The sequence below is a fragment of the Solenopsis invicta genome, chromosome 7 (genome assembly GCF_016802725.1).
Source record: "Solenopsis invicta isolate M01_SB chromosome 7, UNIL_Sinv_3.0, whole genome shotgun sequence".
NCBI classification, from domain to species: Eukaryota; Metazoa; Arthropoda; class Insecta; order Hymenoptera; family Formicidae; genus Solenopsis; species Solenopsis invicta.
The window spans coordinates 13,353,397-13,380,098 of record NC_052670.1 but is presented as its reverse complement, the minus strand read 5'-3'; the positions used below and the strand labels follow the sequence as shown (position 1 = coordinate 13,380,098).

At 31.1% G+C, this 26,702-nt stretch overlaps 2 protein-coding genes across 4 annotated transcripts; both read left to right on the top strand.

Moving 5' to 3' along the window:
• On the top strand, window positions 1–20,981 carry LOC105193942 (43 kDa receptor-associated protein of the synapse homolog). Of its 3 annotated transcripts, none has more exons than XM_011158632.3 (10): window positions 1–207; window positions 5,519–5,738; window positions 10,745–10,896; window positions 11,512–11,658; window positions 12,007–12,166; window positions 12,893–13,093; window positions 13,425–13,523; window positions 16,418–16,609; window positions 20,235–20,434; window positions 20,615–20,981. In XM_011158632.3, the coding sequence occupies exons 1-10, from the start codon at window positions 170–172 to the stop codon at window positions 20,820–20,822; spliced, it is 1,617 nt and encodes a 538-aa protein (XP_011156934.1). In that variant the 5' UTR covers window positions 1–169; the 3' UTR covers window positions 20,823–20,981. The 3 variants fall into 3 exon arrangements, with proteins under 3 accessions (XP_011156934.1, XP_011156933.1, XP_025994651.1); XM_011158631.3 differs by having other exon boundaries at window positions 16,403–16,609; XM_026138866.2 differs by lacking the exon at window positions 20,615–20,981 and adding an exon at window positions 13,835–13,920 and having other exon boundaries at window positions 20,235–20,452.
• Window positions 20,982–23,639: 2,658 nt separating this feature from the next.
• LOC105197117 (putative gustatory receptor 28b) lies at window positions 23,640–26,199 on the top strand. Its single transcript, XM_039452224.1, has 4 exons — window positions 23,640–25,496; window positions 25,657–25,725; window positions 25,802–25,891; window positions 25,964–26,199. Exons 1-4 carry the CDS (start codon window positions 24,372–24,374, stop codon window positions 26,078–26,080), a joined length of 1,401 nt encoding a protein of 466 aa, XP_039308158.1. The 5' UTR covers window positions 23,640–24,371; the 3' UTR covers window positions 26,081–26,199.
• The last annotated feature ends 503 nt before the right edge of the window (window positions 26,200–26,702 follow it).

Below are 26,702 nucleotides of genomic sequence, written 5' to 3'. Positions count from 1 at the left end.
CAAATCGCAAATCAAGGGAAGTGATATGCTCTATCTCACGCGGGTGCGCGGACATGATAATGCTGGCGGCGAGAGATGAGATTGGAGCGCCTAGAAGAAGAGAAAGAGAGAGGAAACAGCTGCACCTCGGGACGGAGAGAAGAAGCCGCACCAAGAAAGACGTACAGCCATGTCATGGGAGTCTATCTCGTCCAGGGATTACCTCGGGCAAGTATTGTTGTTTACAGCATGAAATAACAGCAACGAATTTCAAATTATGAGAACAGCTAAATGTGATACGTAGTACATTATACGCGGAGGAACCTTTCTCTTAGAATTTACCCTCAGAATTATGATAGTCGTGGAACGGCATAACTTCGAAGGCTACTTTGAAGAATTTAACTGTAACTTTAATAAAATTTAATCAAATTTTATTAATGAATTCTAGAGAGAATTTTAATTATATGAGAAAGTTCTCTCCGCATACATTTTAATTAATCTACTAAAAATTACAGTACAAATAAGTTTACATTATTATTTAAATTAATTATTGATTATATGTAAAAAGAACGTTATTGAAAAAGCGTAAAATAATTAAAAATTTTTTTAATTATTTTCATAATTTTTGTTATAATAAGATTATTTTTATTTGTTTCTTGAACGTAGTAAAAGAGGTCAATATATATATTTATTCATACATTAAACTTATTATTACCTTTATATGCGTATTAAACATCTGGATTTGTCATTTATGCACAATTATTTATTGATAATAAATTATTGTGTGCGAGTAGCATTAAAAACAAATATTATCTTGATATCTTGTTGATTTTATTTTACTTTACATATCAAATTACTATTGTACATATCAAAGTAATTAATTTTTTTATCATAAACAAAGCAGAAACTATATATTAAAATACATTATACAAATGATAAATGTGCTTGCTTGAAATACTAAAAAAAACTACAACTATGTAAAAAAAATAATATAAAGGTAAAACGCACTTTCCACGTGTACATTTTTATAAATCTAAAACAAGAATTAGAAAAATGGGAAAATATTATATAAAAGCTGTTCAAAATTAAAATTTATTAAATTTTTTATTTTATTCCAATTTGTAATAACCAGTCTTAATTAACATCAAAATCACTTTTAACTTTAACTCATTCTCTCATTTATTGTTATTTGTAACGTTACAGTATCTTAATCCGAATGATTGTTATGCTATTGATTATTGCTTTTAAATTCTTTAAATCACACAGATTCTAAATTAAGATTCTTCTCTAACTCATTTTATTTTATTTAAAAAATTCATCTACAATATCAAGAATAATTTTTTATTATAATACTGAAATAATAAAATAAAAAATATTGATAAAATAAAACTTTTTTTCACACATGTTGGCAAATGTAATAACGAAAAGTAGCATATATCTGTAATGAGAGCAGGTGTTTCAGCAGGCTTTTAAAACGTTTTTAATTTAATATAGAATACTGTACTGTGTAAATATCGATGCAAAAATGTATAAAATGTTCTATTGAAGCAGAAATAATATATTAAGGTCCAACGAAGTAGGTCGCTTTTTATTTTGCTAATTAATGTAATAAAAGAGTAATTATGAAAATTGCTTTTTTTGTGTACTTATAAAAAATGTGTTTGACATTTAAATAGAAATTTATAAAGACTAAAAAAGTAAATGGGAAATTATATTTAAAAAAAACCGTTGAATACTTGTGTATTAAAAATAAATAATATCAAAGTAATATAATAATAACGTTGCAGAAAAGTAATTTTTTGTATTAAATATATTATCAGAGCTTATTTAGGCAACCTTTGTGATCGTAACGTATTGCAAGTATAAATTTTATACGATACCTAAGTAGACCATTATTTAATTAGAAATCCTGTGACTTTAATTGGCTACGTTAATTATATTTTTTCACATTATTCAAAAAAACATCTTTACTTTCTAACGACCCTTGCGCAAAGTCATTAACGAGATCAAGCAAAGCCACTATAATGCTTACGGGAAGCGGAAGGCATACGGCAAGGGACGACAAGGGCAGGTGCCTTGTATTTCGATGATCGATCTCGACGCGTGGAAGAACCGGGGGGATGTGGTTCGATTTTCCACTTAGAATCGCAACGCCGTACCGTATCTCGTAGCTCGTAAATGGGTCAGCAAAAGAGGTCGCAGGTGCCTCGCCCACCTAGCGAACGTGGTGGGAAAGCGATAGAGTGTCGTATACTCTTCGCTTTACACGATACGGGCTTGTATACACACGTACATACACACCGAGGCACGAAAACGAGCGGGTATGCGCGCGCGCACGGGCACGCGACTGTTTTGGGGGGTTACTTTAGCAGGAGTGGAAAGTAATTTGCGACGGGGCGTGATTCTCACGGGGTTTCTCTATCGAGCAGCGCAGGCACGAGATAGTTCCCTTTTGCGATCGTTTGCCTTAATTACATCTAACGTCACGTGATTACCGATTAATATTCGTTAACAATATTTTTCGGCAGAAATGCATAAGCATTATTTCCTCAATGTACTAGAATGTAACTATATAAGTATTGTGTGTTTTGATTTAAAAAGTTGTTATTCTCATTGCAAAGGAAGTAGCCCTTTCTCGAGGGAGATATCAGCAAAAATTATAAAAACCAATTATAAAAACCAAAAAACTTTTTAGAAGGGTATTGAAAAAATCGTAATCTCTAATTTCATAAATATACTTAATAAATAAATTATTAATACGAAGTAAAATTAAATATTTACTTGCAAACATTTTTTTATTCTAAAAAAGGACATCGCGGATATAAAGAGTATATTTGAGGAAACAATAGCGTTAATGTTAAAACATACGCGCTTACATGATTAATATTAAAACATACGTAAATATGTGAAACCATGTAAAAGATAACGATATTTATTCTCTCCCCACTTTCATTCGATATCCTAACACGAAAGAAAAATAAAACGAAGGTGTAGTTGATGACCGTAATTTAGGGCGAGTATATTCTGGTGAAGAGTTCCGGCTATGCCTCGGCACGAAATCGAAAGAAAAGGGATACAAATAAATTTCAGTTTTCTGGGATATAGAGCAAATGTGCAGTGGTCGTATCGCGGTAGGGTAAGAACTGTGATTCTACACAGGGTGTCCCAAACGTATCTCGCTAGACCTCGCTAGATTTCACCTAGAGACGGTCCGATCAATATGGGGTTGTTTTTCCTTTTTTTTTCACGAAAACATAATAAAAGGATAGTAACTCTCTCTGGAGCTGTAAGCAATTAAAGACAATTGGCTTTTCGGAGAACTCAGTTGCGCAGAGTTGGTAATTGTATCCCGTTTTTCGTTTAACCTCATGCGAATTCTAACGTGCTTTGATTAAACATTTTCAGTATGTTAAGACAATTCGTACGAAATGTAATGGAACTTGTTTTAAGAACTGGGTCGCGTACAGTGTGACATATTTTTCAAAGAGAAGAATTCGCTCGCGCGCGCGAGCGCGAACTGCGAATAGATTCAAAAATTCATAGCGATGCGGTGGCTACATATGGGATACCCTGTGTACCTTGTAACCTCCCTAACGCGCAGTTTGCAAACTCAACCTCTGGGACGGCAGCCAAAAGCGGTTTATCTCTGTGTGCTCCTTCCGCTCGTCCTAGAAATAAATTAAGAGTCTGCGCATAGAATCTATAGGAGGTCAGTTGCCCGTATCTATCATCAAACGCGGACATTTGACACATACTCGTGAGATATTGACCAAGGTGGGAAGAAGCTTTGCACTGAAAATAATAGTTCTATCGCATTTTCAAGAAACATCTTACAAATCACTGATTGAAACATCTCAATAGAAAATTATAAATTTATATAAATATATTATTTCTTAATTGTGTGTTGGCAATTAACCTTTTCACTCACAGTATCATATGAGACACTTTTTCTATTTTTTTTTTTAATTATATCACGTTTATCAATGTTATCAAACTTTGTTGTTTTTGACTATCTAAAGAAATCAATCTTGACTCTTCAATTGCCATTTGTTCAATATTGCAAATGCTTTTGTTATAATCACGTTAATGTCCAAAAAATACTACTTACATTAAATTTATTTGTAAGTGAACTGTTCTAGACAATCGCAAATTTTTGTTTTAATAAAGTAGACTCTTTAAGAAATAAAATATTTTCGCATATTTCTTGTAGATTTTTTGCAAATTCAATTTTTAACCCTTCATAACACAAACTTGAAAAAATGTAATATGTTTCTACAAATAAATTTAATTTTGTCGTAATTTGAAAGGCTTATGGGTGGTATTAGTATACAAAAGTTTTTGGGTCAAATTTTCTATTCGAATTTTAGATTCAAAATGGTGGATCTGATATAACCGATCAAATATGACGGATTCAACAGGGTAGGACATCGTAAAATTATTTTACACAGTATAGAAAAACTTTAATATACTCTATTTCCAAGATTAAAATATCTTGGTTATTATGTTAATGCGTTTAAAAACTTATATTCCACATTAGAGCGCATACAAATCGATTTAATTATCAAGTATTTTGCCCATTATATTTAATCCGTCATTTTGAATTTAAAAAATCCTACAACAAACTTGCGATTCTAAAAACCTATAACAACATGTATGATATGAAGATTCGCCCCTTTCCTCGGATGGCTGAAATAGTTAAACGTTGTATAAATTGTCGTAATAAAAAAAAACGTTTTACTGCAAATAAAACATAACAGTAATAAAATAATTATATGTGTGTATATATATTAAATAAATGTACAAGTATAAAAAGAACATTTGTGAGAGGAGTTTCGAAGAAATATACGATCCTAAAAGAAGTTATAAAAATTTTATATATCGAGTAATATAAGTATCGAGTTTCTTTCTATCGTAATAAAATATTTAAATGTTTTTGTAATTTATGTGTATGATGTGATTTCGGTGCACGCAAATTTTCTGTATAATTTTATGTTTCGTCGATTTATGCAAACATCGAGAACGAAACATTGTTTCATTTGATTGCATTGCAAGTATAAATCACACAAGCGCGAGAAAACAATTTCAGAATTCCTGCAGAACTTAAGCGATCGATGTTGTGAAAATATCGCATGCCGCTCGGTTACGTCTTCTTTAAATTCCTTTCATCGGATTTTACGGAGAGTATGGAATTCCAGGACTGCTCTCTTTCGAATCGACCTTTGCCATCTTTAAATAGTCACTGATCATTGCCTAAACTGATTTTCCGAGCATATAAATTGATATCAATGTCCATTGCTTCATGATAATACTTTTTAACGATTATATAATATATTTATAAAATAAATGGCGCTTTTGAGGATTTTATGACGAATATTGAGCATTGAAAAATTGGAATATCAAATTTATGACGAACATTAAAGTGGTTAAGTGGTACATGAAGTGGAATTATTGTATCATTTATCTAAAAAGTTAATATTTGTGCCAATATCTATTTTATGGTATTATATATTACATCATTGAACGTTTGGAAAATTTACAGCGGATCGGCGAGTCATCAGCTCTCGGCGACCGCGCTGCTGGGTAGCCCTGATGGATCGAGACATCCACTCGACGTCTGCGAGTTCACCGAAGAGGATTACCGGCATCAAAATGGCAACGGTAATAACGGTCATTACCAGAATGGCAGATCGGGCGCTGGTTTATGGGAGTGTCTCATAAGCTGCAGAAAACGGCTCGATCAACAATTAGCACGAAGAAGGGTAAATATATCGTGACGCATCCGCTCTTTCTAATTCTCACGGGACAAGTAAAAACGGATGATTAGATTTAGTAGAGAGATTAGCTTTAGTTCATAAGAATTTTTATACAAAATTACCGCTGACAATAATTTGTGAAAAAATATCTATATTAAACAATTTTAATTAAGTAAAATGCATTAGATTGATAATACATTAATTATTTAATGAATATAGTTAGATAAATATATTAAAATGTGAGAACTATAATAAGAGAAAGAATTCTATTTATCAAAATGATTTATCTGACTTTGTGTTATTTTATTACAACTGCGAACTGCGAGCTACAGACGCGATCAATTAAACAAAATATTATAGAGACGCGCTAGATATAAATATCGCGTTTGAAGCAGATATAAACATTGCCATTATTTATCATGCTTTAATGCGCGTTTCATTTCGATTCAAGTATCAATTTATTAATAAAGCTCTTACTTCGAAATGCGTGCCAAGTGTTTTATCTCGAAACGCGTGGGGACGATTATAATTTTAGACAAACGCACTTAGAAGCAGAATTGGCCGCACGCCATGATGACACTTGCTGAATTATTAATAATCTTGCAAATTAATTTATTTATAATTGATTCTTTAAACTGCTACTCGTCCGTTAGCCATCGAACCCGTCTAATGTGTCAAAGCGATCGAGGGTGTAATATATCAAACGGGTAAGAGTATCTACAAGGGCCCTCTCAAGCAAACGACGGGGCATGACGGTTACATAACGAAGCGTATTTCGCGGACGAGCATGCTTTATCGGTCACTGTCAAGTTCACGATGTGCATGCCGTAGCTGCGGTCACGCTATCCTTTCGTAACCACTAAAACCGAAGTACCGGTCGTACTGTGTTTACCGTTCTGGATGCGTTTCACCCAGAGAAACTTATGATTTCACGTCTCGTCTCTGACAGCTTATTCATGATGCCTGCCTTCCTGTAACAAGCATAATTTGCGTTTACGTTTTCATCTAAGCTACACGATAACTCAATCGATGTGCAAGACTATGAAATCCACATCGTTGAGTCACATTATTCATCGAAAAATTTTTATGAAGACTCGTGGTTTTTTTCTTTTTTCATTTTCTATACGTAATAGGTGGAAAAATTTTGTTACTTTTACAAATTCACTGCAATTTTAATGAATTATTAATCTCTTTAACGGGGAGAAAAGGTCAGAAAGAGAAGGAGAGATGAGAGACGGATATTAATTGTCTCAAGGATAATTAACTGTGAAGATAAATGCAACCTCTCCCTCATATTATGTTAATGGTCATAAGCGTTAAGATTTATTTATACACCCTCGCACACGCAACCTATATTGGGTTTTTCTGGATATTGCTATTAATATTAATACCGTCATTACTACTTTATTCTTGAGATCACATTTCTCGATATGTTACAAGGTTGCCGAGATTATGACAAATGAAAAGGTTTGCGTATTATTAAATCTTCCCCCGTTTATGTATAATTCTATAATGAACAAAAATTACACGTCTCTGTCGTGCACACGCACGTGGATACATTTTTATATGCCTTACGAGGCTATTTATATTTTATCGTAGAGTTTAATCTGCCAGGGACAAAGTTCATGGTCAAATCGATACGGCCTTCTACCTTTGCTCGTATTATCTACGCTAGGGCTATTGGTGCGTGATGAAGACCGTAACACGTATGACTTCTTCTTCCTGAATAGGGAAGGCTGTCACCTAAAGTCCGTTTTACAAAACGTTTAATCGAACAATGTAAACATGAGTTTATCCACCTTGTAGTTTAAGTAAATTCAGTTTGAAACACAATTCTATACAGAAAGAAAAGAAAATTTTCCGATTTTGAGAATATCTTTATTTTCGAAGCGTTACATAAGTATTAAAATAAGATAACGTAGGTTAAACAGACTTAATTTGTTTACGTAAAAAGATTTCATGTAGTTTTGTCAAGAAAAATATATCTTCATTATTCTCAATGACAATTTTCACAAACTAAAATAAAAAGAATATCAAATAAAAAAATTTTTAAACCAAGAATTGTATAATTTTTTTAAATACTACTATTATTAAAACGATCATGTAGTGCTCTTTAGATGATTATTATAATATCAAAATAAAATTATGATATTTTGCTGAAATTTAAAATCATTAAATTCTTTAAAGAAGAATTAGATTATATATCAAAAAGATTATATTGTTTCATATATAAAAAAAATATAATTTCTTACTCATTAGTGTGATATACTTACGTATTAGTGTGATTCTAATGTTTAATGCTATTTTTGCTGGATATATTCTCTGTCTTATTGTTAATTATATATACAGTATAATTTTGCTTTTACAATCATGGATTTATTTATTTCTTGTAACGTAATTTCATAGTAATTAAGCAATTAAACTAAGTAATAATTTAAAATTTAAACGTTTTTGAAAAAAGTAAAAAGAATATAAAGAGAGTTCACGGAATATCTAGCCGTTTAATTTATTATGCAAGTTATTTTTCAAAAATAAAAGTTGGTTAATTATTAAAAATTCAAATTAAGATATAACGATTATTGGTAAAATCCTCTATATCCATCTATCTTGCTTTTCTACAAAGTGACTTTTTTCTAAACACTTTTTGTATCGCAACGCTTTTTGTTTTTTGTACTGAAATCTGCCATCTGGGAGTTCAGCCAGTTCAGCATCGTTGCTTTCAACTTCTTCTTCTCCTCGAACCATCGCATTGAGAACTAAAGCCTACTTCTTGAAAGAAAAATGTGAGATCTTGAGGAATTATTCTTTTTTACAACATTACGCATGAACGCGTTGTACCTTTACAAAAATTTAAGACTGGTAATATTGAATTTCTTTAAGGGTAGCTCGTTCAGTAAAAAAAATTTAACAATTTAAATGGAAAACTTTCGAACATCTTTCTTACAAATAAAACCGTACATCGTAACCTACTACCAAGTGATTTCCACATTTTCCTTCATCTCAAGAAGCGAGCTTGGTTTTCATGATTCGAGTAGAGTGAAAAGTTGAAAGCAGTAGTGCCGAACTTTCAAGCAGCAGATTTCTATACAGAGAGCACAAAAAAGCTTCTGACCTAGTAAAAAATGTGCTTGGAAGAAAAAAACGATATATAAAGCAGTTATATACAAAAGTAAAATAGATATACATAGGTGTTATTTTTATCAATAATAAATCTTTTTATCTTAAATTAGTTCTTTTTATTGATCAAGCGGTACTTCCATTTTTTAAACGCATTTTGTTCTTTTTAGTTTTGTAAAGAGAAAATGTTAAATTTTCTATATTTCTTTCCGGAAGAATTATTTACGAATTATATAGTATACATAATACTCTCTAAATCGGAATATATTACATATATTACTCATATTACTCATTGAAATACAGTCAATAATCTAATTTCAGTACTACATTTGTAACTATATCAATCGGTGATGCTTACACTAACGTTCAGTGACAACGTACAATGATTTCAATTAATAAGCAGTATTTAACAGCCGTTATCTATATAAAATTATCCAGATGGTCATTTAGATAAAGAAATAACTTTATTTTATTTTTATTTAGATTATTATTATCTTAATTACCTTTATCTTTATTTTAGATAAAAGAAATGTTATCTTTTTTAAATTATTTAAAATAATGTAACCAATAACAAGAATAAAGTATTGCCGTTAGCCTTAACGTTCAAATTACCATTTGTTCTAACAAAAAAAAATTTCAAAATGGTAACAGAGTTTTGTTCCGAAATTCACAATTAGTTCTGAAAATCTATAATATACGTAACGGGAACTATAAATTTTTAGTTCTGGCAATGTGTATCGAAACGCAGTCCAGATTACATAGATCAGTAGTGCAACATAAAAATTGTCCTAAAACTATAAATTCGGGAACTTGTAAAAGGAATTTGGTCAGTCATTGTACAATGTGAGTTATATTTTCTTTCTATTTTATAATTGATTTTTATTTGTATGTTGATTTAAATCCAAAGGGAAATATTTTTTTGTCAGATTAAATTATTTGAAAAACTTTTATTTTTAATAAATAAACATTAAACTATTTAATTTTTTAATAAATAAATAAACACATGTTTAACGACAACCGATGGAAAGCAGATGCTCAATAATTTTTTAAGTAAATTTACAAGATTTTTCAAACTACGCGCTGCATACTTAGAACACAACTTTTTAAGAAAAATCCAGAAATACCACGAAAATTAAATTACTGTTCAATTTAATAATTTTGATGCTTACAAGCATCTCTACTTTTCTCTTTACATTTCTCTCTTTTCCCGAAAACTATAAAGAATTTATTGAGAAAAATATTACCTCGCAATAGTTACTGATGACCACAGTTATAAGTACAATATTGCAAATCAGTAAGATTTCACTGATTCAGATTTAGAGAGAGAAAGTAGAATTATATATTATATACATTATTATATACACGATTATATCGTTTTTCAGGAAATTACGTTTAAGTTATAAACGACGAGTTATGTCGTTATGAATAAACGTTTTATAATTATCGTCTATTAATATGGTTTGTATTAATAGCGTGTGTAATTTCCTCTTTGACTTGCCCATGCGCTCTTGAACATTGCATCTCCGCTTAAGAGGGCCGTTATTAACTCAATGTCAATTTCATGAGCATCGATTGCAAGGTCTCGTTGGTCGTGCGGCTTCTGAGTATAGTTGATATGAGGAAATGTTCTGGATATCCGATAAATAGTCCAGGCACAAGGACGCGTGCGCGGTCGGCGGAAATTCAAGGACTTATCGAGATAAAATATTAAATCACTCAATATAAATTTTAAAAAAACGATACATGAATTGATAAAATTTCATTTTCTTTCCCGTGGCGAAGCTCGTTCTCTAACATCCTTTGCGAGGGCAACTATTGCGCGATAAATAAGTCAGCACGCGCAACAAACGGAAAACACGCAAGGTGCTGAAATTTCATTGCTTTGTGTGACCCAGGTGGAGCAAGGCTTGAAATTGTACCGGGCTCATAAACAACAAGCAGCGGTTAGGAAATGGAGGGGCGCCTTGAAAAGTATCAGGCATCGCGAGGATAAATTCGCTCTTCTCGGTTACTTATATCAGGCGTACATGGATTGGGGCAAATACAGGTAGATTGTAGCACAAGTTGTAATGCCTTTTCCAATTCCCTTTTGTTATCCTTATTTACACTGTTTGCACGTACCTACTTAAACTGACGCGTGTTATTCGCATTGCTAAAAGTGATCTAGAGAAAAGCAGGAGTAAGCAAATCAATCCAAATATTTATTTTCATATGAAAAATATTATATATAAGTATATTATTAAAAACTAATACTATCAAAAATGACCAACATTCCCCCAGTTTAAAGATAGTGGAGCGTCAGTCATCTAGTTTTCTGACGATTTTCCCTTTTCTCTTTGCGAAGGTGTTGCTTTGAAAATATTAATCCTCCGCAGATCAATCTACTTTTCACCGCTTACTATGTATTTGTAGAATTAATTCGATCACTAAACGGTTATATTTTCCAAAGGATTTTTGATATCTAAAAAATTTGAAAAATCTGGTGTACTTTTTTAACATTTAAAAATATAATTTGTTTTGTACAATTTTTTTGTAAACATTTGTCCGAATTTGAGGCAGAATCGGCAAAGTAAGAAAATTATCTAGATCTCAAACTAACGACCCAGTCCGCGGGGGTTAATACAACGTAGCGATTCTTCCATCGTGATTTTTCTCCTTTCAGAGACAGCATCGAATTTGGTAACAAGCAATTATGCATTTCGGAGGAGCTGGATTCGCCGAACATGCGGGCAGAAGCGTATTTAAACTTGGCCAGGGCTCACGAGAGATTAGGCGCCCTGGATAGAGCGTTAGATTACGCTCGGCACAGGTTTGAATCTCTTATTTGTCACACAGTCTAAATGATGTAACGTCCACTTCCGAGAAATCTCAAATAAACGCATTGCGTACGCGACATATCTGTATTTCTCTGCTATTGCATTACAGTCCGTAATTATTAATAGAGCGTCGACACAAATCGATAATGCATCTAATGTGCAGCCTCTAATAACAAATTCAATTTTATGGCAGTAGCAAGTTCGGGAAGAGAATAATCCGGGTCCTTAATTCGTAAACGATAGACGAATGCGATCAATTGCGTACTAAACGACGATTTTACTGACTACCCATGTGTGTATGTGTGTACTGTGCTAATATCTATAATTTTGCATTCTCGCAGCTTGTATAACGAGTGCGATCAGTGCGCGACTGCTGGATTAGTTCACTTAACCGTAGGCAGAGTCCACTTAGAGCTAGCAGGATTCTGTAAAGCCTTGGAAGCGTTTCAAAGAGCCCACAAAATCGCCCACTCCATTCAAGATCCCTCCTTAGAACTGCAGGTAATTAGGTCCCTTTGTCTCCCAGTTCCCTCTTTCGCACGAAGTACATTAAGCGCGCATCGTTGTCGTGATGTTTGTTAATTAACAGTTGACGCAGAAGCGATTAGAAAAGCAGCAGTTGTGTTTTGCGAGCTCGGCTCGTTTTTCGTATCGCCTGATTCACTTCATTTCTCAAATAGTCGATTAGCTGCATCCTTAACCCACTTGCGTCGTGTACTCGGTGCTATCTGGATAGTCGAGCATATCACTTCTCTCTGTGATGATTAATGTTTCAAAAGATTATTGTAAACCTCTATTTTCACAATGAGCTTGTGATGAAGCAGTTTTATTCTTTGTTTCAAAAATATTATCTTCATAACATAGATACCCAATGCTAATGCACGTTGAGAAGAAGGTAGTTAACTTGAGTAAATTTTTCAACTTGATTACATTTCTTCAATTCAAGTATTTATTTATTTAAATTATATATAAATGTTTGAATTGTAGAAATTTAATCGAGTTGGAACATTTAATCAAGTTAACAACTTTTACCTCGATGCAATGAAAGAAAGACACGTTAAATTAGATTGCAACCGAAAGATACGTCTACTTCTAATATTTTCTCTTTTCTCTTTTATAAAATTTATTAAAGCTCATGTAGAAATTTTCCTCCGCTAGTATTCTGTTAGTCCGTCCATTCATGATGGTGACTCTATCCGCTCTGATTACGGGCGATTTTTTTCACAGGTGTACGTCGGTCTGTCGGAACTCTTCTGCAGATTACAGGACGCGGACAAGAGTGCAAGATACGCGGCGAGAGCTTACGATCTCTCTAGAAGTTTACAGCTGGGAGACCTGAATTCGCGTCATCACAGGGCGGCGTTATTACAAATGGCCGCGGCGCTCAGGAAGAAGGGCGAGCTTGGCGACGCTCACGATTACTGCTCGGTAAAGTTTTAACTTAAAATTGCTCGGGAGAGAGAAGGAGGAAAAAAGAAGAAACTTACGTCGTTCAGATCAAAGATAGTTTCACCGAAGATATTGCGAAATTTCTCCTCGAACGTTAATTTTTAATCTCTAAACTCTCTTAACTCTTTTCCTTTCCTTAATCACATGAAATAAAATAGACGTGCTTTGTCATAAAACATTAATATTTTCAAAGTAGAAGTTCCGTGCAAGTACGCGTCGCGTAATTTATTATTAGGCATTATTATGTTTCACAGAGGAGATTGTATTGGCTAATCGATCATGTCAACTGTCATTTATGCATTGTGCACAGGAGGCAACGCGGCTGTCGCTAGTTTCTGGCGATCAGGCCAGCTACGCTCGAAGCATCCGAATTATGGGGGACATTTACAGGAAGAAGTCAGATATAAATGTGAGTAATTCGCACTAAGTTGCCAATGCATCTTTCTTTAGCTTTCATCTAAATTTTCTAACAATGATATCGCGAGTGATAACATTCTTACCGCATTCATTTTTTAATCAGATTAAATTTAAACATACAATTATATAAATACGCGATTCTCGTGCGTAAAGTTTCTAAAAGCACAATGATGTAGTGTCGTTTGAAAATGACGTCTCTTCATTTTCAAGTATTCATATGTAAACACTGAAATTTATGATTGCGCAATAAAAAAATAACGCCAATATATTTATTTGCATATTGCATCAAAACCGTTTCTACAGATAGATTTTTTATCGGCATTCACGTCAAGTGCTACGATGCTATCAGAACCGTTCACAGCCTCATTGTTCGTTCCAACATTGTTACGGTACTGTCATCGATGATAAAAAAAAAAAAAATGCCATAACTGGAGCGTTCCTTTGCATGTCACGCATGTTACAAAAGCGATTTTAACACTATATCGCGCTTGCAACGCATTCCGCTTTTATTTCGTTTTGTTGCAACAAAGACCTTTGAACGTTGTTAAAAAAGTCAATGACAAAAATTTGATGAAACGTCCACTTTGAAACATGGCAGAATATTGAAGGCGTAATATTTGTACGATGATCTTCATTAATATTCTTTCATTAATATTCTGAAGAGAGAAACATTTTTATAGAAAAAATTTATAAAAAAAAACCTATTTTGATATTTTTATTTTTGTATTATACAAAAAATACGTGATACAACGGGAAAAAGAGAATTTTACAATTCAAAATGAGTCAAAATAATAAAATAAATTTTGTTTAAATAACGTCTTGTTTTCAAGAGAAGGACTTTAAAATTATTTCCACTTTGCTTCTAACACATTCGATCACTGAGTCCAAATGATAGAATTGTCGTCTAAGATTTATGTTTATTTATGTAAATCGGTAACGAATGTTTGCACGATTTGGCCATAGAAATTTTATCACACATTCGACCATAGCTATATCACTGTTCAAAAAACGAGACGATGATTACAATTATTTGGACTCAGCAAATTATGCATCTCTAAGTAGCTCACTAATAATACATTGAAGAGAGTCGATATATGAGTCGAAACGTCTGCACTTTAGATGTATATTTGTTTAGCACCCTTGTCAACCAGTAGATATAATAAAATTTTTAGATGTAATAAATTTGCACAAAAGAAATTTGATGCCGGTTCTTATCGGCAATTTTTTTTATATTTATTAAATTTAAAATTATTGTTGCATTTGAAGAACTAAAATAATTGGATATGTTAGAAACAATCCATTCTAATATAATTCGCAAAAGAATTTTGTATAATATTATACAATATGAAATGGCCAACATTTTCAACAATAACTCAACCAAGAAAACAAATTATTTTTTGTCTCACAAAAATTCAATTTGTCTATTTTAACAGTCTCTGTCAAAATTATCACACGTTCTTAATTTTCAAAGTTTTTCTTTTTGAAAACAAAGCCATGTTTGAAAAAAAATAATTCCACCATTTTCGACTTATTCTGAATCGTAGGATCACTCTTACAATTGGTTGTACCACATATTTCAATCCATCCTGTACACATACACGATGTCTATAAAGTCTACCTCTTATATTTCTGAAATGGTGTAAAATTATAAAAAATTACGAAACAAAATCCTTCCAACCGTCTTAAAAGAGTAGTCCTTCGATACTCTTGCACACGTATTTCACAGTTTTTTATAATTTTGAACTGTTTCTAAAATATAGGAAGTGGGACCAGACTTTATAAACTTTTGGTATATTCACATGTATACTTTTCTTCACATAAATTTTTATATAAATTAACAAGGGATGTATTTTAATAATCTTATATTTGCCAGATTCAATATAAAGATTTATATACATATATCATTCAGTAATGTTATTATTAATATTATAATGTAATATAATATCGTATATAATATAATATTATATTATAATATAACAGTAAAAATAACAAATTTTTTGCGGTAAATATTACACGCCTCGCTAGTCGATTGGTAAGATGCTAGGAATGTAAAAAGATTTTAAGTTTGAATCCTGGCTGAGGTATTATTTTTCGCAATAAATTCTTTGCTATATATTAAACATCAGTACGATTAAATTGCTCGTCAATTTAATTTAATATTCCGGCTTCAGTTAAGGGCTGTGTTTCGAAACTGACGAATATGCGCGCAGTTCTCGTATGAGCTGAAGATTATAAAAATTCACACAAAAATTATTATTAAATACCAAGTTCCACCGCAGACCAGTGCAGATAGGTATTGGTTTTCTTATCTTTATGCTTGACAAATTAATCGCTCCTAATTCGAATTATTATTGGAAATAACAGAAATACTTGAAAATTACAAGCTAGAGGAAATTAGAAACTGTCTGCAATTTTAATTTTACGAGATTATATGCATTCAATAGAACCTGTTTATAAATTTTAGCTAAAAATACGAATAGTTCTCGAAAAACCAGAGAACATTGAATCATTTCAGTAATTTATCAAAATATCACGTTATTTGTCAAATAACGTAAAAATTTATAAAGTTATATTACGTTATGACATATCAAATGCATTTATTGATCATCTGTCTGTCCTAACAAAAAGTTGTATAATATTTACGTATAAATAAGATGATACGTAATCACGAACAATGATATAGTGACGTTTGCTTCATTTTGCTGCTTGCACGAATGCCACGTATGAATGCACCTTTAAGCGATAGAAAGCTGCCTGTTGAATTTAATCTGTCTTTTAGTTGGCGATCGCGATGCATATATAATTAGCCTTTAGTTCACGCATCGCGTACGTCGGCCCGCTTTTTAGAACGATAACATCGGTGAGATAAAGATGGACGTTTTGCAGAAAGCGTTCCGACAGTACGAGAGCGCGATGGGCTCGGCGGCCGCGACTGGTGATCGACTATGCCAGATGGAAGCGATGGACGGCGCGGCGAGATGCCTCGAAGCTCTCAGGCTTCAACACAAGATATGCAACTGCAGACCCCTCGAGTTCAATACTAGGCTCTTGGAAGTGGCGGGATCGGTTGGCGCCAAGGTAAACTGCCAATACTGATCGCGGAATGTGATGCATGTCGTTCATTCCATTTCACAGAAGCAGAAGGGAAAGAGGAAGAGAGGGAAAACAAGAAAAGAGCGATATAATGTGAAATCAATTTCCTCACCCTTCTGAGAGAAGTAAAAACTTGGGAATTTTTTTTTATATTTTCTTTAGTCTTTGAGAATGAACAAAGTAAAGGTAATTTCTTGTTCACTGACTTGCAACTTGAAGGAAGTATTTTAATTCATTGATTTTAGAGATAGGCTTGAAATTAGAATACACGTAAACTTGGTCTTTAGTAAACTCTAGTCAGAAAGTTTTATTTGATTCAAAATTTCATATTCCTTATCTTACAAATTTTTTGTAACGTTATGATCGAAAATGACTAAGGGTTTCCCAAACTTGTGCGGATCACAATTCACTTTATATAAAACGGCAAACACCCGCGGCCCCACCCGCTATCTAGCTAGGATTATAAAAAAGCAAAGGAGGAGAATTAAATTGATTTTTTTATCTAATCCACTTTTACTTTTTCTTTTTTCCTTGAATTATAATTTTATAAATCTATTTATCAAAATATGTAAATTGTGAAATATGAAGATTCGAAAAATGTGCTTATTTTCTATTTCTATTGATAATATTTTTTACATCATATTGAAGTGAATCGTTTTTAGACGAAGTTTAATACTTGTGTTTAGCAATTTATTCCGAAATTTGAGTTTGATTCCTGCCATAACTGAAACATTTTTCACGACCCATACTTTGGAAATTTTTACTCTAATATATTTGAAGATAAGACTGTAGATCTTTACCTGAAGTTATCGATCATTTAAAATGAGATTTAACTTTTTGCATGAGTGTCTATTTGAAAAGGTTATCTTTCTCTCGTTGCAATTTTTTTTTACATTTTTGTGTATTTCATAATTGATTATGTTTCTAAGATTTGTATGTAAATATGAAAAACACAAATATGTAACTACAAACAAAATTTGTAAACAATATTTATAAACAAGAGATTAGTTAAAACTAGCATTTTTTTCAAAAAAAAAATTTTTACAAAAAAATACTGATATAAAAATGATAATAAATTCTCAAAATTTCTGTATTAATGTTTCGAAATCATTTATTTCAAATCTACATTCCTAATTAGCAAATTTTAAATAACAGATTCAAAATGACTATCAAGATAAATATTCTAATTTTAATTTTAATGAAACTACCCCTACGGTACAGAGTATTGCATAACATCTCTGCAATATTACTGAAATATTACTACAGCATTGTTGAAATATTCTGCAACATCATGTATTGTAAGAGTACATACACATGAGATAAATAAATAAAATGAGAAACTATTAGAGTAAAAAGTTTTTCTAAAGAATGAAATCACACATAGAATGATTTTTATTTGGCCTTTGTTTGCTCTTAATTTCAAAAATTATTCGAGATATCAAAAATGTTTCATATGATAATTTTATTATAAAAATATCTCTAACAACGTTAGGAACATTTTGGAAAAATAGTTATTTTAAAAAATTTATTTTCTAACTTATATTTACTTTCCATCTTATATGAAAGATTGTCTATTTCATATAATTACCATATTAAATTTTTAAATTTTAACTTTAAATTTGTAATCGGCGAGCTTAAAAACTTCTATGTACTAAAATTTCGCAATGTATGTTTAACACAAAAATTTGTACAACAAAGGATAAAATTGGTAAATTCTAAATACAAGAGCATCGATAATTAAAAAAGTTTTCATCCGAGGATATAGACAAAGGTGTGTTGCGTATATCGTTTATCCATATCTCTAGAGACCATTATAAGTTTCAACAAAAGAGCTAACACACTACAATGTCGCCGTTACGTCATACAAGTATTCCATGCATATATTATGATACACTATGCGCACCGAATTCTCGCGCTATTTGTGCCTACGAATCAATGGAACGGATTTCACATTTTGCCTGTACACGCGCACACGCAACGAATAATGTAAAATATTGCAGCATTGTCGGTGTTGCCCAACATAACTCAATAAAGATTATTTTATTAGTTTGCGAATTAAGGTATTTTGCTATTTATAATTTATCGCGTTCTTTCTGCGTATAATGAACAAACATTATTAGCTGAATAATACAAAAATTTTTAATATTTGTTTAAAAGGAGAAAAGAAAAAATATGTCTCTAATACAGGATTGAAAAAGGGGGATTAAATTATTTTTACCTAATAGTGAATTATATTAGATAAAATCTGCTGTACACTAATTTAATTTAGATCTACAAGTGACATGTCATATCTATGTCGATTTGTGTACGATGGTTTTTATGTGCGAACTAGTGCATCCAATCAAATTCGCTATATATTAAGTTAAAGTAAATCGCTAATAAAATTAATTGAATTATGTTAAAAGTTAGATGACAATAAACTAACTCACAGTTAAAAGTTACATTACAATTAAATTAACTTATATTGAATTAAAAGTTAATTTTCTAAAGTATTCTATTTATATTAAATTAGAATGTTGTAATTCTTTAAATTACTTAAAACAATTATAATATAGATCGTCAGTTAAATTTAAACCTTTGTACCACGAATTTTTGTACCAGATCGATTTTTTCCAGGGATTTTTTGGATTGCTAATTACAAATCAAAAGACAAAATTTTAAAATAATTAATTTAAAATGACCAATTCAATATAAAAGTCCATTAAAACAAAATTTGAAAGCTTTTTTTAATTTTCGTGATTTTTGAAAAATATTTGGAAATTCTTATCAAATTAGAATTAATGTCTCAAATAGCCCCAAGATTATTATAAGAGATATTTATTTAGATTTACAGTAAAAAATAATATTAATTTTTCCATATTTTTCAAAGATTATTAATTAATAATAAAAATACAAAATAGTGAAAAAAATTTTTTTTAATCTAGAAAGTTTAGTTAGAATGTCTTAAATTAAATAAAGGTTTAAATTGCTATTTCAATATTGATAACAGTTTAGTAAAAAATATATTTTCTCTATAACAAACATAAAATTTGTATTAGCAAATATGCAAATAAAAATTTATGATTGCCTACTTTTTTTATACTGTTTAAATACTAGGGACTCTACGAAAACAGAAAATCGATTTAAAATCAAGAAATTTTTTTAAAAAATTTAAAAATTTAGCTAGAAGAGATGAAGACTGTGGAAGTCCCCATATGTTGCAAAGTATTAATTTACAAATATTTTATTTGTAAATTATATTTATATAATATAACAAAGAAATATTGTTTTTTATATAGAATGTATGTACTTTTTCTTTCATAAATTTTTTTTTACATAGATAAATATTTAATTCAGATTAAAAGTTAATAAGTTAAAGCTTATGTATTATTTAAAAACAACTAGTTGCAATTAAAAATTACTCTATTTAAAATTAACTAAATTAAGTTACTAACGTTTTAACTTTATTATTTTACTTATAATTTCTTAACTAGTACCCAATCCTACTCTAATAACATACTAATACTACTAAAATTATTGCTATAAATTATTGCACTTTACAAATCTACATAATTCTTTGCGAGAAAAGTGTATGCTCAAAATAAGATTATGGGAATTTGATTGCTTATAGCTTCTAGTGCGAACAGTCAGGTCCAGATTATCGAGAATTTACGGGTCTTTGGGAGACGAGGAGCAAAAGGGACATTATGAAAGATTGGCGATCGCGATGGAGGAAGATTTGGAGTTACGATGCGGAAGTTGCAATGAACCTTTTGGTCTTGAAGCTGATTCCCTGGAAGCATTACCTTGCTCTCACATATTACATGCTCGGTAAGACACGCGGAAAAACTTCAGGACTACTTTTCTGTTAATAAACAGATGAACTAAAACAAGAGTCAAATATAACGTTGGAATCTCAAGTATAATGTTGAATATGAAATTTATAATTGTCAATTCTTTCAAAAGAGTATTTTTCTGTCCTCATTTTCTCGTGCAACATGCATTTGGCAGATGCGCATACGACATCTTGAAGAAACGTGACAAGAAGAAGAAACGTTTATGCCCCGATTGCCACAAGTCTGTCAGTTCACGGCTGTACCTGCATTGCGAAGATCCTCACGGCATGAATACTCTAAATCATAGTTCCTTGAGCCTGGCGTCATTGAGGGCCAGCAGTCTAGCAACACTTGAGGACTCTCATGCGACGAGTAGCGTTTAAAAGATATGCGACGGATTTCGTTTATTTTAACGCGTTGGTATCCGCATGTGCGATTAGATAATCTTAAGGAATTATAATGTGGACGATAAGAAAGCCAAAGGAAAGTAGTACGATACAAAAAGATTTAATGGCAATAAAAAGTGCACGCCTCGAGCCAGACTGTTGAATATTTATTACCCCCTTCTCCCAACAAATCTGCATGATTTTATCCTAGAATAATAATTAAAGCAACTAGACAATTTTTGGTCTGTTTGATATTTATATGTATTTACCCAAAAATCCCTTTTATCTAATAATTATAGAAACATAAAATGATATCAAATCGTATTATTTCTAGATATTAACTTGTGTTGTAGACAGTTTGTTTAAACCCTTATGGAAAAATACTATTAGACTGTCGAAAAAATTATTGAAAACTATTGAATACGAATAGCTTTCCAATAGTTTCAAATAGTTTTTTCGACAGTTCAACAATATTTTTCCATAAGGAAATTACGGTTCATATAAAACTTTTGACCTGAAAAATACAAATTTATTACTTCGAAATAATCTTTCAAAAATTTAAATATATAGGTAACTTTATATACATGCACTTTTAGATACACAAACTGACGACACATACCCGTATATGTACATGTATTAATAATAAAAAATTATTGTCATAAATTTTGAAAAGCTGCTGGAAAGAATAAAAGAACAAATAATTTAGCTATAATGGCCTATACAATATAAATGATCATATTTTGCTGCAATTTTAACCATATTTAAAAATTTATTTGGATCCATTTACTCATTTAAAAATTATTTGCTAATAACTTATAAACAAGTAAATGGATCTAAATAAACCTTTGCACGAATATTTATTAAAGTTTTATTATTATATGTAAAAAATGAAATTTAATTTATAATATTACTTCTTCGTCATATTTTCAAATAGTTTTGTAAAATGCAATGTTACATAAGTATAAAGTAATCAAAAGACTCATTCAATAATCTAACGAGTAAAGCTTTCTATTGGGCTCTCCCATTAAGTTACAAAAGATTTCTGCAATGTTACTACAAGCTTGTAATAACGTTGAAATGTCCGCAATTTTAAACCTGAAAACCTTTATGACGTTTCGAACTATTTGGAGTTATCTACTGGTTTTACTGGTGGAAGAAACAAAACGCAACGCCAATAGTTTTCACTTTTGCCGACTGCATTATTTTTTAGTAATAATAACCAAACCCATTTTCAAACAGAAAATGATATTTCAGGAAACCAATATCTTAAAAACAAATTGACTGATGAAGCTAAACTTTTGCACAGATAAGTATTCTTTATTGGTTACCAAGTTTTTATCATAAGATTTTTTTAATGTCATAGTTCTTTTCTTATAAATTCGGAAAGTAAGATTTTCTTATTAAAAATTTACACATTTATATTAATTTGTATACGTTCACCATTTTACAAGAAAACATTAATTTTAAAATTGACTACGTTAAAAACTAGTTTTTTTTACCTTTTTAAGAGGATTTTTTAATTATTTTGTTTTCGATGATAAAATTACAATATAATTACAGTAGAAATTACTTTAGAAAAATCACATTAGATTAGTGCCACGTTTTTATTTTAAGAATTTTGTAATAAAAATTAAATAAATATAATAGAAATTATCTTTTTACATGTACAATAATTTTTTAATTAAAATTAAATTTTTGAGAGAAAAATTCTCAAAATTTTTCCTAATTTTCCTTGATCTAAGAGTACGTAGTCTTTTAAATAATAATCTGTCTTAATTTATCAAAAATAGAGTATGTAGAATATTTAAAAATATTTCAAGTCAAAATGATAAATAACAACACCTTATTATCTGACAACTAACGACAATTGTCATTATCAAAAATGTCTTATGCAAATTTTCGATTTGCAATGTGTATAGAACTTGCACATTAGCCATTACTGTAAAAAAGATAATTTACTAGTTTATATAATCTGAGCTCTAGTATTTTGCTACAACATAATTTGATAGATAGTTTAGATGGATAATACAACCTAGCTAAACATTTAAAAAATTGATCTACAATTGAAAAATAAATATCTAGATAATGCTTTTATGTAAATTATAAATATAAATGTAAAAATATATATATATATATATATAATAAAAGTAACAAAAAGAAAAACTAATTAGTTTTTTTTCAACTTTAATTAAATTGATAAAAAATAATTTGAACTAAAAACTTAATTTTTACAAATGATTATAAAAAAGACATTTAATTTTTTCAAAGATAAACAATGCAAATTATACATGCATGAAAGATTTTTTAATCTCCTACAGATTTTACAATAAATAAGTAAATAAATCAAAGGTAATTTTTTTTTAAGAAAAAAAATATTTCTTATTTCTTTACTATATGTATTCCTAATAGCACAAGATATCGTATGGATATTTTCGAATATCCTAGACATTGTACAAATATTCGCAGAATATCGTGATATCATGAGTATATTTGTAAAATATCACAATATTCGTTCGATATCTTGTGCTGTTAGAGATATATCTACATATTATGTAGTAACATACATAAAAACGTACATAAAAAGGTATGGTTCTATTATTTTATGAGTTTAATGAAAATATGTGCTAAAGCGAAAGAAGTTAAATATTTAATACCAAAAAATATTTTTAATTTGTAAGAATAATTATAATAAATGCTGATTACATACTTATCATATATTCCTTTAAATATTTAACGTTAATATATTTTTACATAATCTATTAGAATTTATACTAAAGACAAATAATGTTGACATTGTTGACGATAAAATGCAATTATACGGAACTATTAATTGAGTCATTAATTAATACATTAATCTAACTATCATTACAGTTGGAGAATATGTCAAGAACATATTCCGTATTCTTATCGTGTCCATATATCGTGTCATATATGTACACAAGCAATAAATATTCCAGTGGATGACACTAGCTATACGTAAAGCAGGCTCTAGTAATCAACTATTTTGATCGCAGGATCCGTGTCGGCTGATACAGAGCTGAAATATTGATTTTATGTTCTTTATCACGCGTTTACAGCTTTCGCACACTTAATATTTAATAATGTTCTGCATACATAATGCTTCCGAGAAAGACATTTGCGCAAGCATTGCAGCGTATGCTCAGTGCTTCGTAAGAATAAAGAGTAACATAGACTTTCGAGTGCACGCGGATTTACTAGACGCCCATTTTATTGTACATTTCGTTTAAACAGTTACAATTAATTTGGATTGAATTCAAAGCAACTGGAAAGATAGATATCGCAATAAGACAAAACGGGCATTTCTTAATTTATGTGTGAATGGCGCGTTAAACGTTTTAACAAATACAATTTAAAGTGTGTAAATTAAAAAAATATTTTACGCACAGATGTCTTGTAAAAAGGAGAAAAGAAGATCAAATTAAAAATGTAGAAGATATTTGTAAATCATGAAAGATATCTGAATGTACATTCAATGATGAAATGTAATAGGGAAGCGAAGTAGCAATAATAATTTTAAGTTAAATTATGGAACAAGATAGTCATTATAAGCAAGTCTTCGATTCAGTTGAAAACTTAATCTACATGGATGCCAATAAGATCCGCAATTTCCTCAAAAGCTTAAATAAAGACAACGTTGCAGAAGAAATAAGTAAGCAGAAAGTGATCAAAACAAAATCAGAGCCACGTCAAAATTCATTTCGGATGCTTAGGATGTCAATAATATGTTTCAAGCTCATTGGTCTCGCTACGTTCACCCAGCATGTCGTCACGCGGAAAAAGATAACGTCATACACATTTCAATACTCCGAATTTGGGATTGTTTACAATGTCGTGCTGAGTAGCCTGGTGATCGCCTCGAACTATTTGTCAATACCGAACAGTATGAGCATGGAATACGAAAACAGGACGAATTTGACCGTAAGCATCGAGATTCTGCAAAGTGTACTCGGTACCCTGATGGTGTGCGCTGTTTTGCTTAGCTATTGCATGAACCAGAAGTCCCTGGTGCGGATCGCTAATCGATTAATGGACATCGAGCACGAAATAGATCGTTTATATCATCTGTACCGTCCGCTACGACGACAGCGTATTTTCTGTGCTCAGGTCATCGTCTGCGTCTTCAATGTTTGCCTGTTAATCCTACTCGCGACCTCCGACTTCCTGGCCTTCCAATCGGGCCCGACGGACTGGCTGACGGACATTCTGCCGACATTTCACGTAGGTTGGCTACTGATACAGTACTTGCTGTTGGTCACGGTTATTCAAGCGGATTTCGCTTATGTGAACCAAGCGATACAGAGCCTTACTAGGGTCAGCACACACGAGTCTCGATCTCAGTCTCTGTACCAAACGCGCCGAGTCGTAGTCAGCAATTCCACTGTTCATCAGCTGCTACAACTGCGAGATATGCACTGTCATCTCTGCGAAATTTCCGAAGATGTGTCTGACTTTTATGCACTACCAGTACTGTGCGGCCTCGCTTTTCTTTTTCTGACACTTATATATAACGGCTACTATCTTCTTTCACCTCTATTGATATCCGACGATATTTTACAGTACAGGGTTCTCAGTAATACCGTCATCTGGTTAATATTTCTGACTTATCACGTTTCTCTTCTCGCCAACAGAATTACCAAGACTTTGAACGAGGTAGGGTAATCGGTTTAGTAATAAGATTAACTTTGTATCATTTGCTTTTGATTGGATTGTTTTAATCAAGAAACAAGATACTTACTTATCAGCAAATAAAACCCTGCACTTTTAAGAAATTGTGCGGCATTTATAAATTCCAATTATAAATTTATTATAGGTGGAAAAAACAGGGAATGTGGTGCACAATATTTTATGTTGCGCGATCGGCGAAGAGACAAAGTCAGAGGTAAGAGACGAAATCTAGTGAAATTTTCTTGAAACTTTCTTAAGGACGATGCTCATTTATCATAGATCTGTTGCAGCTCAAACAATTTTCGCTTCAACTGTTACATCGCAAAGTACAGTTTACAGTCTTCGGATACTTCTCGCTTGATAACAGATTTTTTCATTCGGTAAGAAAATTCAAAATATCATATAAATAATCTGTAAATTAAACTTTTCTAATTAATAATTTTGATTATCAGCTGATCGGTACGGTGGTTACGTATTTGGTGATACTTGTGCAATTTCAAATGGGAAGCTCGTGTTCGTCGAAATCGCAACCATGTAACTGTACAGGAAGAACTTTTAAAACAGAATAATAAACTCAAGATAAAAACGGACTGGTATATCGAGATTCCTTAAATACAGTGAAACATCAATATGCAGCTTTGTAACTTTCTAATATGTACGATAAGTTCTGAGATTTGCAGAATTAGAGGACCAAAGTATATATAAATATAAATATATATATATATATATATATATATATATATGTACATAAATTAATACTGTTAATCAATTTATTTTTAATATATAACATTAATTAAAGCTAAATTGTGCGCAGTATTACAAAGCACAATGATGAAAGAAAATTCTAATACATGTAAGAAAGTCGTCAATATTAATCTTCTAAAGCGGTACCTCATTATTTCTTGGAAACTGAACATTGCACTGTATCAGTACTGATAAAAACATAATCTACTTAGACTGCGCAATGACGAGAATTGTTTTATTGTGTATCAATAGAAGGGATACAATATAATATATATAACAGTATAATTCTAAATTAAAAATTTAGAAAAATCCACGGATCAAAGGTTGATTCTTTTCTTATAAGAAAAATTACGCAAATCTATGATTGCTTATGATGCTGGCAACTTGCCTCGTATTTGTCTTCAACGATTTCGAACGTATTAATATTAAAGCAGCACAATGTACACA